Source organism: Pundamilia nyererei, unplaced genomic scaffold, assembly GCF_000239375.1.
Source record: "Pundamilia nyererei isolate P.nyererei 1_Seehausen unplaced genomic scaffold, PunNye1.0 scaffold00383, whole genome shotgun sequence".
Classification (NCBI taxonomy): Eukaryota; Metazoa; Chordata; class Actinopteri; order Cichliformes; family Cichlidae; genus Pundamilia; species Pundamilia nyererei.
The window spans coordinates 265,812-279,716 of NW_005187784.1; the positions used below are offsets into that span (position 1 = coordinate 265,812).

Sequence of the window (13,905 nt, forward strand, 5' to 3'; positions counted from 1 at the left end):
GTGTTCCTGTGTTTAACAAAGAAACTCTCACAGCTCAAACATGACTTCTTCATCATTCTTTAATATTAAAACAGCAAAAAAATTTACAATAAGCTTCTCATCACTCATCCCACATCCACATTGCCCCCCTCCCTCCCACCCTCCCCAGAACAAAATCCATCCCCTCACGGACCCCATGTTACAAAGCACAGATACATATGGCTTTGAGTATGTTGCATCAGCAGCTGCTCGCTCCGCGATGCAAAGCGCTCATCTCTGAATGAATTATGAGAGTGGCTGTATCCTGGGCTACCAAAACAGTTGTCATGGCAACTACCTGCAAGCCAAGCACTGGGGGGATTTTTCACCCCCGACGCACGCCAACTCCTGCAACTGTTTTTATCCTCGCGTGGAGATGAACCTCGCAGAGGATGCTCGTCTCTGTGATTGATGGCACTTGTGAGCGGCCGAGCGGTAATTGTGGGAATCGCTCTCGGAGCCGTAATCACAGTGAGGAGCGCTCTCGGGTGTCGTATTGGCATAACATTTATTATGCTTTTATTGCAGTGTTTTCTGGATAACACTACAACCACGATGTATTTACGAAAGAGAAGACATGAAGCAGCTGGAAATGCATAAACTGAAGTTGGAGAACAACAGAACCAAATACAGAGAAAACCTCTGGCACTTAATCAGCCAAAGGTGATTCTATACCAAGTTTTGGACCACATACTTAAATATACAAAAACAGAACAGCCTGCAGCTATCTAAAAAAAAAAAGAAATTACAGCATAAAATATACATTATAAGCCAAATGTCACAATTTAACCTGCAACAGAGCTGCTCAAATACCCATGAGAAAAATTAAACCAAAGTAGGCTGTCCTGAAATGTAGTCCAGGCCAAACTATGAGTAGCTATTAAGCTCCTCCACACCTGCACAACACCAAAAAAACTGGTGTGAAATGGTAAATATCTACTCTTAGATATAATAAATAAATACATAACTCTCTGTTTCAGTAAGGACAAGGAAACATAGCGTGCTTAAAAAAAGATCTTGTAACTGTCGTACATCTGTTTAGCACTATTGCTGTCTATAAGCTTGATGAGTCAAACTTTGTAAGCTGCCCCCACATAAATAATCCACAGGATAGCATCACAAACACCCGGGGAAATGAGACGTAGAAAAAGAAGGTAACAACATGACCTGAAAACGCCCTTGAAGTCGGTTTTTTAAACATGGCTTTATCTATAAAATGATGTTTTTCTACTTTTTTATCCTCTCAGCTCTGGAAGATTCTTGACCTCTGGGTCAGGTTGGTATCGTTGGTATCATTATGCTTTAATATTTTGAGAAAGACACAACAGTTGATGCAAGGTGTGAGCCAAGAGTCCCGTCTTTACAAACCATACCAGAAGTAAGTCTGTGCTTCAGTGTGTGACCACTTTCCTAATGGATAAGGTGTCAGACTTCGGATCAGGAAATTGAGGGTTCGAGTCCCTTCATCTCGTAAAAATGAGTTACATATCCACCAACACTGCTAATAAAAAGTGTAATGATTCCATGACACCAAAGCACAAACTGTGATGATTGTCTCCAAACACTTGCAGGCTGCCTTTTGACCAACTGCAATCGCTCTCAGATTGATTGCCAACAAGTTGCAGTAACTCCTGGTACAACGCTGAGATGCTTTGCAATGAGAGGCTCGACTCAACTGGTTGTATTGTTTAAAAATTAAAAAAAAACCCTATGTTACTATCTGTGGAGGAATTTCTGTTTCAAATCTGTGATGTTGTAACTGGTGTGAGTTTCTGTGCATGTAGTTGGCAAAAGATCTTTGATTTTATCTGATTTATCAGCTTTTACAGCTGTATTCTCACATACTCAAACTGTCAACATGACCCCAATTAATCACAGACTGAAAGCAGATCGACTCCATCACACTGCCATTTAATCCAGGTTTATTTATATAGCGCCAAATGACAACAATAGTTGCCTCAAGGCGCCTTAACCCTCTCAAGGCAGGCGCTGCAGATTAGCAACAAGTAAAAGCTAACAACCTGATTACCGCACATACATATTTTATGAGGTTTTTTAACTCAGAAGTACCACTGCAGGTATTCTTTTGTGCATTAGCAACAAAAACTAAATTTGAGCCTGAGAGGGTTAAACCGTAAGTTTCATCACTGCCTCGACGCACCGAAGTCGAAGCAATAATTTAAAAGGCAACAAGATTGGACGTCCACTTGTTGCTGTTGTTTTCCCTGGTGTGACTGTAGCATTAGCTGTATTTTAACACATCTGCCTCACTGGGACACTGCCTCAAACAGCTCCTCCTCTACTAATGATCAGGAATAAACTGGAAAAAGGAGTTGGTTTTTGTGCTGGTTGGTGATATTTGAATACATGGACCGTTTTAAGTTGTTTTGACGGAGGAACGTCTCAATCACACCTTGAACAACAGGTTTCTGAATCAGCCGTTAAACTCTAGGCAACAAGGATTCACAGATTTTAAACTAATCTAAACCTTAAAGGTTAAAAAAATGCAATTTCTCAATTATATTTGAACTCCGATTAACAACTCCAACAAGATCTCACAGTTTTCTCACAGTTTGAAGCTTGAACAGTTCTAAATGCTTCTTTCACAGGCTTGTTTGTGCCACCAGGACAAAAAAGGAAAGAGGTGATAAATCTAGGGACAGTCACTGACAACCTCTGACAGCAGGTGAAAACTTATTTCTACTGAGGTGACACAGACTATTCTGATATGTCAATAAGAAGCTTTTCCTGTCTGTCAAACATTGTGCTACAGGTATAAAACACACACACACGCTCAGAAACAGTAGCGAGCCCGTTCCCTCTCACTCGTCATCCCGTTGGTTGAGTAACAATGACGCATCGAGGAGACATCCTCTGAAATATCCAATTAGGGAGTGAGTCAGCTGAATCTGGCTGCGTCTTGATAGGAAGTGGCCTTCATCTGGGAAGATCTGGCTCAGAAAGAGGAGAGAATTTATCTGATCTGAACAACCTCTGGAACAAATCTTGTAGTAAGCTTTAAGTTTTATTCTTCACTTTCTTCACTCAAGGTTCACTTTACTCAAATGTGCTCAAGGTTTTGACCACAATAGAAATGTCTGTCCTTGAGTCTCCTTGCTTTATAGTGACTGGACTGCAGATATCCAACAAATAAATCCTCTGAGTGCTCAAAATTTAACAGCTTAAAGTGTTGCTGCTTTGTTGATGAACAGGAGCAAAGCGCTGAATTTAGACGAGACAAAAAGAGCATCAATCCAATCGTGCAAGTATCCGATACCAATACCAGCTTTAGTATCAATACTGTCAACATCTGGATCAATCTGCCCACTCCTATCTCGTAGCTCACTTTGAAACAAGATATGTGAGAAGCTTTTATCTGTTTATCTGTCTGTGGAAGAACTAGGAGCAAATCTGTGGATCAGAGAAAATCAGGTTCCTCTACTTTCTGGGGAGATACTTAGATTTGAGTCTGGGCTTTTAGAGTGATTGCTGGCTATCACCACATGAAACTGGTTACAAAGAAGTTGCTGCACCAAAACCTCCTTGTGATTGCTTTGGTTGCTGGGAAATTACTGCAGTCGTCTGTAGTTTTTTTTTGTATGAAAGACACCAAGTTGTCAGCAAACACTCCTCAACTATTCACTGACTGTCAAACTGAAGAGTGTAACGCAAACTGGAAATAGAGAATGTCCAAGTAAAAGTTTGTTTTACCACATCACCAAACTATGTTACAGAAAGTGCAGCGTTTACTCTTCGGTTTGACAACTGCTCAGCGAATAGCTGGCAAGAATTTGCTAATGCGAAAAACTACAGACGACAGGTTGCAATTTTCCAGCAACCAAAGCAAAGGTGGATTTTTACTGACACTGTAAGACTGCGGAAGAGATGATTTACAGTATTTGCAGCTATACTTAGGTAAATATGATTGAATTGCTCTCTTGTTAACAGATGATATGCATCACTGTTTAAGAAATATGCTACCTTTGCTAGCTTATATGCTATCTTGCCTTAGCTTAATTCAAACACTGGAAACAGAAGCAAATGTCAGTCAAATGGCAGCAATACCCACCTAGCAGCATCTCTAAAGTTTGCTCATTAGTTATGTTTTTAATTATATATATTTTTTACTATAAGCATAAAAGCAACATGTTTACAGGTTTGTTCTTTAGCATATTTTCCAAAACTTAACCGTTTTCAAGTATTGTCACAAAACACATTTTTTTCAGTGAAGTTTGGCACAGAGAGGTTTTTAAAACACGTTTAAGTGAAAAATGGACCAGCTGTGACCATGCTAAGCTGTGATAAGGTAATCAGCAAAACTAAAGCTATTTATTGAATGATGGCTCTTCATAAGTACCTTTAAAGTGGGGTAAAGTGAGTTTTTAAATATTAAAAAAATTCCTAAAAGTCACACTTTTACAATGAAGTTTAGAACTCAAGTACAGGACAGCAAATCTCCTGTGCCACACTGGAGTAAATAAAGACTCTGCATAACAGTGCACTGATACATAATGGAGAATGACCCATTTTAATTAAAAGCCACAGCTGCTGTTTGCAAAGACTCTTTGTAAGAGCCGAGTGTTTACCTGCATAGTGTAGTTGGCTCCTATCTTTATTAAGTGCTTGATGAGCTCGGCCGAGTGCTGGAAGTGAACATTGGCTGCCGAGACACAAAAAAACAGGACATGCAAATAAGTGTCGGAGAGGTTAATTCCACCACTGGATAAAAGGCGCCGCACTCGCCGAGGTCAAGTTTTAAAGCTCAGCATAGCAGAGAGGCTCGTGAGACTCACGCCTACCTTCAGTAGCCCACATTACTACGATGTTATTGTGAAATGAAGTCAAATTACATCCTCCGTTTCTGCTGTTCTGTGAGGAGGATGAAGGAAATGTGCATACCGTCAGCAGTGCCGTGGACCAGGAATAGAGTTCCTCCCAGATTTTTCATGCCGGACAGCACTTTGGAAGCCTGAAGATTGGACACAAATCAAATTATTTGTCGCATTAACATCAGGTCATAACATTACAAGCATCAGAATTTGATTGAAGGGTCAAAAGTGTAAGAAAAGTTAATCGTGAAGTTTCCACTCGAGGAGGCGGATTGTAAGATCATTAACAGGAAAAAATATATAAGAAGCTAATTTTTTCTTGTTGGCTGATGCTCTCCCTGTGCAAGCTTGGCTTCATCTCACAGTCTAAAGGCATGTTAGATTAACTGGTGATTCTAGGTGAGGATGTGAGAGTGAGATGTTTCTCTGTCCATCTATCTGGGGTCTACCCTGCTCCAGATCCCTCGTGACTCTGAATTAGTTAAGCAGTAAACAGAAGCTTTAAACTAAATATACTGGAAATCACTAGATTATTAAAGCAAGTAACCATCTTCTTGATGAAAAATTATACGAACGTAGACGTGCCAAACCTGTCATTCCTCTAGTAAGCGCATCATCTCCATTCAACTTTTTAAAATGTTTACCTTTACAGTAATAAAAAGCATGTTTATAGGCCACAAACTGCCCTGTTTCCCCCTGCATGACAACTGCATGATAGGTTATTTGTCTCTTCTTCTTTGAGCTGCTCCTTCAAGGGGTCGCCACTTTGGATCATCTATCTCACGCTATGCCTGGCATCCTCCTCTGTCACACCAGCCCATCCTTCACTATATGAACCTCCTCTGAGGTCTTCCTCTCACTCCGGCGCTCCTGCTTTTCCTTCTCTTTAACTGCCTCTGAACATGCCTTCCCTCTTCAGCCAGCAGTAGCACAGTTTCCACGTCATTCCATGGTTCACATTATTGATTATCTGCTTGCTTGATTAGGTGCATATTTTACACTGGAATCCCTTCCTGACACAACCTTCTTCTTTCATTCAGTCTTGGGACTGAAACTAGGAGTACTGGTTTGTAGTCTGGCTTGTAGCCCAAAGATGCGGTAACAGGAAGGTTAAGCCTACAAGTCCTCACCTTGGCTAATCAGAGTCACTAAACTGGACCTTTACACTGCATTTGTGCTGCAGGTGCCTTTTTAATCTAATAGGAGGCTGAGGGGTAGAACCGACAGCCATCAGTATTTTTCACCCCCTGAAGCGAGGAAGTATGCAATCAGCTCCCCTTGTTTGTCTGTTTGTTAGCAGTCCAGCGTCCACAGTTTTCAGGATATTGTTGTGTGATGGTAGTTACCAACAATAGCTCAATCTGATTTAATTTTAGTGAAAATCAGGTCAGGGTCACACCAAATGTGAATATCAGTAAAAACTTTAGATTATCCACAACTTTTTATGTATCGTCTTCAAACTTCACAACAATATACCAGGACTTGGGGGACACGAGTACCTCGGTTGAGTAAAAACATTTGATGTTAGCAGCACAATGACAGTGTAACACATTGACGTCAGCATGTTGTAATGAAAACAAAGTTTCAGTGTAGCCCTTGTCCTTCAGGGTGACTTGAGCTCTCTGAGTGCTCGTGTTTCCATCTGAGGTCATTTCTTATATTTATTTAGCCTGGAAAAACTCGACCTTAGAGTTATATATGTAGTCTGCTTGAATTAAAGCCACTGAAATAAAGGCGCTAGACTCACATGATGTAACGTGAGCCACTTTAAGTGTGATGATCCCGTCTGTTGTCCTTTGCTTAAAAACTAAGCAAAAAACATTTTTTTAAACCAAGATGCCAGACTGATAGCGATCGCACTGGGAGGGCGAAGCTTTAATATTACAGGATGTCTCAGTCTCACTGCTGTCATTCATTTTGTTCCCAGCTGGAATTCAAACCCGCGACCAGCCATCAACCACGGCATGTTTTCTCACCCGTCTGCTTCTGCATCTCGGAGGACTGGGTGAGTGATGATGCCCTGCTGATTATTGTCTGATCAGATTGTGCCACATTTCCTTCTCTGGGTGACTTTTGAAGCAGACCACCCCTCCTGCTGCGAGAGTCACAAAAATAGAGCTCTCTGGCCCAGTTACAGGCAACCCACTTAGGAAGAAAAACACTCTCTGACTGCAACCTTCCCTTGGAGGACAGCTGGGTGATTTATTTATTTATTTTTAGGATGGCATTTCTCTGTTCCTAAATGTTTTCTTCTTCTTTACTGGTTGTTCTTTACTTTTAAAAAACGGGAGCTGTATAATTTGTGTTGGCTGTCTAACCTCTGCTATACTGTAAAATGTAGAAATGATTGGGAATCAAACAGGTAAAGGTGAAACCCACCCAGCCACCTGCATCATCAGCCAGCTGCATTTCCCATTAAAGTGGCTCTAAGTTTGCACTCTCCTTGGTTTCAGAGATTTGAGCTGCATGAAGCAGCCTGTACGGCTGCCAGCTTACCTCCACGCCTCGGTTTAAACACAGTAAAGATAAAAAGATAAAGGTGTCAGGTCGCAGGACATTTTATCACCAGCTGTGCTTCTTGTTTAAACACATTGCTGTCTATAAATGGAACAAGCTACAAAAAAAACTATTCTCTGATTTCGCTGGAGTGCTTTAAAGGCTCGTCTTTGTCTCCCTGCAACAACCCCAGCACACCTTTTTCTTTTTTTGTGTGTATAATGTGTCTCAATTTCTGTATATGTTTTTTGTACACAGGTCTGTCTTTTCAAAAAGAGATGTTGATCTCAATAAGACTGCCTGTTTAAATAAAGGATTTAATAATAACAAGAAGCACTCGGAGAGCACAAACCTCCGCCAAGCCGGCTCACTCTCTGGGCAATATTTACTTTTAAGGGAACAGCACTGTATTTTGTATACATTCATCTTGTTTTCTTTGTTATTTTTAAAAGTACTTTAAGCAGCTTGTAGTGCAGTAAAAAATCAGATACTGGTAGCATGAGAGATATTTACTTCACTCTCTACACTACAGTATATGCAGCTTACTCTACTTTCTTTAAGCATGTAATACTTTCTGACGTCCCCTAAAAAAGGCAGATGTGAAATGTAGATGTGAGGTCAGAGGTCAAACGTGACACGCCATCTGATGAGGGACATCCAACTTCCCAAATCCAGTCGCATTTAGCTGAATTTCTTAGCAGTGTTAATTTTATTAACTAACAAATGATAACTAAACAAAAACTGATGGACACTTTGGAGAGAAGAGATCCAATCAGAACTTATGAAGTTGTGAGCAAGGCGGGACGAGTTTGGAAGTAATCCAATCAGAAGTAATCAGACATACACATTTGAGCTGCCCTCAGGAAACGACTCAACCACCTCACGTGCTCGCAGTTTCTCTCAAAAACGCTTGGGAGGAAGAGACGAGCGGACATATGGACACGTTTCACATTTGATGGACAGGAAAATAAGATGCCGTGTGGAGGAACGCTCGTGCTACAACAATTAGTTGAATAAAAATAAAAGAGTTTAAATGCTTAAACTATGACTAAAATGAAATGAATGTAAGTCATCCATTAATAAAGAAGCAGGCGGGTAAAAGACAGAAGACGCTCACTTGGTATCTGCTCTCGTCAGTTGAAGGTGAGCCGAAGTATCTCTCTGAGAAGGCTGAGGCTGAAGGGGAAAAGGGAAATCAAAGAGGTTACATGACGTCAGCAGCAACCTGAGAACTTTACATAAAAAGTGCTGCATGGATCTTCTGGAGGATCTGACAGATCAGTGGCACTGGAATAAGCTAGAAGCCACACATTATGTTAGAGGACACATTTGAAGTTTATTATTCGAGCATATTGGCAAAAAACAAGTTGAAGTCTTCTTCGACTCATGCTGGAAGAACAGTCGGAGGTGGAAAGGCGTCTTATTTCTGCTTTTTACGAGTGAAGACAGACAGAGAGAGACGCTTTCTTTGAAGCAGAGGCTTTGCAGCAACACTTCAGTCTATTAAACTCTACTCACAGCCAGCAGGAAGTCCTGAGCTGTACAGGAGTGCTAACGCCCAGCATTCCCTCCCAGAACTGACGAGAACTTTTTCATCTTTAAATGTAATAACCCTGAATTCCCGAAAGCGAACGCAAAGGATAATTAAAGTGACATTACCCCGGCAGTGCACATGAAAAAGATTGTGCAGGACAAAGATGTTGTGTTCTGAGAAATGACTAGCCGGGTTCAGCAGCAGCAGCAGAAGTAATAAATATTTCCGCGTCTCTGGAGCGTTGTACTAAAGAGGGTTCAAATTCCTGCTCACCGTACATGCTCCAGTCGGTGACGGGAGCGCAAACAGCTGCGCAGCTGATCAGCTTCTCTGTCGACTTCAGCATCATCAGCGCAAGGTAGCCACCGTAGCCCTGCAAGGGAGACATTAGAGGAGCGTCACTTGCACCGAGAAAACACAGGACGTTTCTATCGTGTTTACACAGCATCAAAAAATGGCAGTCTCTGCATGGATCTGTACTTCATTACATTTATATATGGTCTCCAGCAAGAGCAGCTGGCAGCAAGAACTGTTGAAATATCTTTAACAAACTAATAAAGAAAGGCAAAACTAAATTTTAGGGAATAATGTGTAATTTAATTGGGTTTTTGTGGTATTAGTGGGCTGTTCTGGGTTTAAAAACAGGAGCATTATATTACAAGTAGCTCAAAGAGTAAATACACTGCTCAACATCATCCAGTGTGGCCCGTTTGGCAGTGATGGTTTGGGGAGGCGTATCCTTGGAGGGTCACACAGAGCTTCATGTGCTAGCTAGCGGTACCCAGACTACTCAGACCAAGAGAAACTCCTGTTCCTCCTGGTACAGGTCATAAACAAGTCTCCTATGGCCAGAACCTTTAAGTAGTCCCTGGATGACAAATGCATGATGACAAATGTTGCCTCCTAATGAAGGGCCACAAGTGCCAAAATGAATTAACTGAGTACATCATTAAATCATTCATTTAAGGTGTCATTAATAAATAATTACATTTGTAAATGAAAAATTATTTAAATATACAAATAATTAATATTAAGTAATTTCATTTAAAACAGTTAATACAGCATTTATTATTTTAATTAATTATTATTAGATTCAATTATAATTTAATGAGGAATTTAATTACCTCAGTACATCAAATAAATTCATTTGGCACTCACAGCCCTCCATACTCCAGTGCACCTCTTTTTCTTTTGTACCAAAGCGGCTGAAATGGATTCACAGTGGTTTCTACTTCTTAAATAGGCAGACTGAAGCTTCACTGAGTTGTTATAATTAATGATGGCAGAGTACATTTTCACCATGTTTTCTTTGTAAAATCTCATTTCCTCTTTTTTGTGGGATTAATTCACTGGATGAGGAGGAAACAGAATTCAGAGTTTTGACTGGGCAGCCACTACAGTTACTGTACCGATCACACGTGTATTCAGGGTTAGGTCAGGGCGTGAGAGACTAACCTCGCCGAAGACTCCAACACGAGTGCGATCGATGAACGGCCGCTCCGCCAGGAAACTGAAAAACACAGCGGCTATTTTTAACGAGTGGAGAGGAAGTGGGTATCAGAAAGCAAGAGAGGTAATTATAACTTTATATTTCATTTCACACATCACACACTCTGCTGAAGCTACATAAGGAAGGTCAAAGGTCAAAGCCGTGAGAGAAGTTTTTGAATGCAAATTTATGTTTTCCAGAAATATTACTATTCATAAAGAAATAATTTTTTTCTTTACATCTCCCAAAGTTTTGAACAAAGATCACTTACACAAAACCCAATCCAAACAACCCAACAAATCCAAAAAAAAGGGGAAAAAGTGGAAAAAAGAACAATTAAAAGGTTTAATTATTTTAAGAAACAGTGACAAGCTCTAAAATGTCCATTTCAAAGATGTTTAGAGCTCATAAAACAAGCACCTTTATATCCAGAAAACTGGAAACAGAGATTCGATTGATTTTCTTCTGTTCACAAACTCAATTAGTTGCTTCGGGCCAAGGAGTTATGTTTTCAGTAGCATTTACATGTGTGCTTCATTCTGTCTGTAAACATGAACGCTCTTAAGGTTTAAATGAATTTTGATAAAACTCTGTAGGCGAGTAAGGTGCACTCATATTAACAAGTCATTAAAATTAGCCTTAAATCCATCGAGGTCTTCAAGGTCAACTTACTGGTCGAAAAATGACAAAAAGCCTTAAAACACAGAAACTATGATTCTCACAAGTTTGGTGTGTCGTCAGTACAGAAAGTAACATATAAAGGTTTAAACCTCAAATCACATTTGACCTCTGACCTCTTCTTCAAGGTCAACAGATTGAGCTGAAAGTCAAAGTGATCATTAATGTTTCTTACTGCCATATCGTGTATTGACAGCATATAGACATGCAGGGAATGACAAACAGGAGGATTTTAAATATATTACGTTACTTTGGAACTCTGACAAGTTTATTGAGGTCAAACTTTCTTTGTTTGTATCAGCAACATTTAGGAAAGAATTATGAATATCCTACAAATATCGTGTCACATCTGACCTCTGACTTCACTCTGACCTTGGGTTTTATGGCACTACATACTTCAAACTTCTTAAAATAATTTTAAAAATAACAAAGAAAACGAAATGAATATATACAAAATACAAAGCAGCACTCAGAAGCTTCTTGTTATAGATCATTTAAGGGTTTTGCTTTGCTTTTTAACTTTTTTAACGTATGCATCTTGTTTATGTTTTCCCGCCCAAGAACACCACAGAGTCATCTGCGAAGCTCTGACAAAATCTCTGTCTAACAGAGAAATGGTACTCCAGGGTGGACGCTACGTACTTCAGAGCTGCTATGTAGTCCTCCACGTCCGCTATGCCGAGCCTCTGCTGTGAAAAACTGCCAGAGGACAAAAGACAAAGAGACTGTGAGGTCAGAAAGGACTGAAACAACTTCTGTTACTAAAAAAAACAAAAACTGTTACCTTTGACCTCTGAACCCTGACCCCCTGCCATCAATCCGCGCCACGATGACCTGCGCCAATCCTGCCAGCACCGAGTCCCACTCCAGCCTGAACTCCTCCGTCACCGTCTGGGTGCCTGGAGAGCTGTCGCTGTCGGGAAGGTTGTTTTACTCACATCAATGTACTGACTCTTAGATCCGGACATATTTGTAGTTTACTGTGTGAGAGTGGCGCTTCACTGAAGCATTTTGACCCTTGGCCCTGACCCATTTTTGCTCTAATGGTCACCATAATTTACAAAGTGAGCATCATGCTGTACTGAGAAAGACTTAAAACTAGCCACCGAGGGCATAAACCCTGAGAAAAATGTTAACTAAGGACATAAATGAAGGGAACTGAAGGTCGTTTAGACTTCTGTATAACCACGTCTTTCTGAAACCAGTCCGCATGTATATAAAACTGCAGGTTGATTTTAGCTATGACATTTACATTTTTCTCAAACATCCATTTTCATCTCCACAAATGTGTCCGACAGCCTGCAGCTACACTGCAGTTCCATTTTTAGCTGTCCTCACAGAGTCTGGCCTTTGAAGCTCACAGTGCTGCGATAAAATAAAATAAAAAAGGCAAATGTAATAAAGTGGAAAAGGCTTACACAATAAGAAGAAGGCCGTAGATGTAGGAGTCAGAGAAGTCAGGAGGATAGATGAGCTTCAGAGGCAGCCCTGTGAGAAGACATGCAGAAATATTAGCTGGAGACGAGGCGAGGATAAAAAAAAGATGCACGCACAGACACACAAACATGACGACAGGTGCACAGACTCAAACACGCTCGTGTCATTTACTCTCGGAGTGGCTCAATTATCTCATGAAGCTCACACACTAGCACAGCTGTTAAGTGCGGATAATTTGTACCAAAGGTTGTGTTAGTGATCTCCGTCCGAATCATCCTTTTAGTCTCCAGCGCCGAGCGCAGGGGGAGGTTGTTCTCCAAGACGAAATACGCTGTGAAGAAGAAATCATGTTTATCAGAGTGCAACAAAGCTGTTATTAAGACGAGAAAAATCATTAAAAGGTGCTAAGAGGTCCAGGATGCTCAGAGCGGAGCAGTTAATTCTCTGAGTGTTTTTCTATCAAGACTTCATCGACTGCTGGTTATTACGCCACTGTTATTTTTACACAATAAAAAGAAGTCATGACTTGACGTTGCTATTCACGAGCTATATCTCAGACTCTACAGGTCTCAGTTAGCATGATAAACGTTCAAGTTCATGACTTCTGGAACAATGTCCTTTGGAAAGAAGAGACCAAAATCGAGATGTTTGGTCAGAAAGCACAAACTCAAACATCTGATACCAGCTCCTAAAATGTGGAACAATTTCTCTTCTCTGTTCGTTTTTAAATCTGCATCTTCTCCTTTGGTTCATTGTGGTTGTTTGTAAAGTGCTTTACAAATAAAGTTAGTATAGTATGGTAGTTTTCACTGTTACCTCCTGTGGGTGGAAAAACCCAGCACGTGACTCTCTGTTCTCACCAAATATTGACCCTGATAGAGGATGACCCCTACCTTCAAACAGCTGTGTTTAGAGATCAGAAGATCGCCATGGTGTTTTTACTTATCTCAGTTGAGGGTCTGCAGACCGAGGCCGCTGCATGTAGCATAGATTATGAGCCTGCTTGAGTAAAATGTAAAACTTGCTAATGTTTATCCAACTACAACACAGCCGATATCGTGGCTAGAAAGACTAAACAGTGTCATAAATAGATGCCTCATACAGGAGGTGTCTATTAAAAGGTACACGACACTCATATGCGAGTTTGTAATGAGCAGCTAATTGTGTTGGTGTTTTTCCATCAGGTCCTCATTGATTAATAGCAAAAGCTCTAACTTGCAGTTTTATTAACATGCTCACAGTTTCTCATTTGAGCTTTGCCTCTGATGTATGATTGATCAGCTAGAAGAGTTCAGAAAGTTCATTACTGTATGGATTACAGGGAAAAACCTGCAGTGTAAGACTGGTTTACTGATGACCATGAACCAGACCAACCAGTAAATATTTTCTGGCTTGGCAACACATCAAAATCACCTTTGAGGAGA

At 40.6% G+C, this 13,905-nt stretch overlaps 1 protein-coding gene across 1 annotated transcript in view; it reads right to left on the bottom strand.

The window, feature by feature from the left end:
- Positions 1–2,098: 2,098 nt before the first annotated feature.
- The window catches only part of LOC102201585 (inactive dipeptidyl peptidase 10-like), a 77,634-nt gene continuing 65,827 nt past the window's right edge, over positions 2,099–13,905 (bottom strand). Inside the window, exons 18-27 of the mRNA XM_005752815.1 lie at positions 12,723–12,812; positions 12,463–12,532; positions 11,829–11,957; positions 11,687–11,743; positions 10,333–10,387; positions 9,151–9,250; positions 8,461–8,519; positions 4,918–4,987; positions 4,605–4,678; positions 2,099–2,969 (exon numbers count right to left, since the gene is read on the bottom strand). Of these exons, the coding sequence (XP_005752872.1) occupies positions 2,841–2,969; positions 4,605–4,678; positions 4,918–4,987; positions 8,461–8,519; positions 9,151–9,250; positions 10,333–10,387; positions 11,687–11,743; positions 11,829–11,957; positions 12,463–12,532; positions 12,723–12,812 (833 nt within the window). The 3' untranslated portion in view covers positions 2,099–2,840. The remainder of the gene's footprint in view (positions 2,970–4,604; positions 4,679–4,917; positions 4,988–8,460; positions 8,520–9,150; positions 9,251–10,332; positions 10,388–11,686; positions 11,744–11,828; positions 11,958–12,462; positions 12,533–12,722; positions 12,813–13,905) is intronic.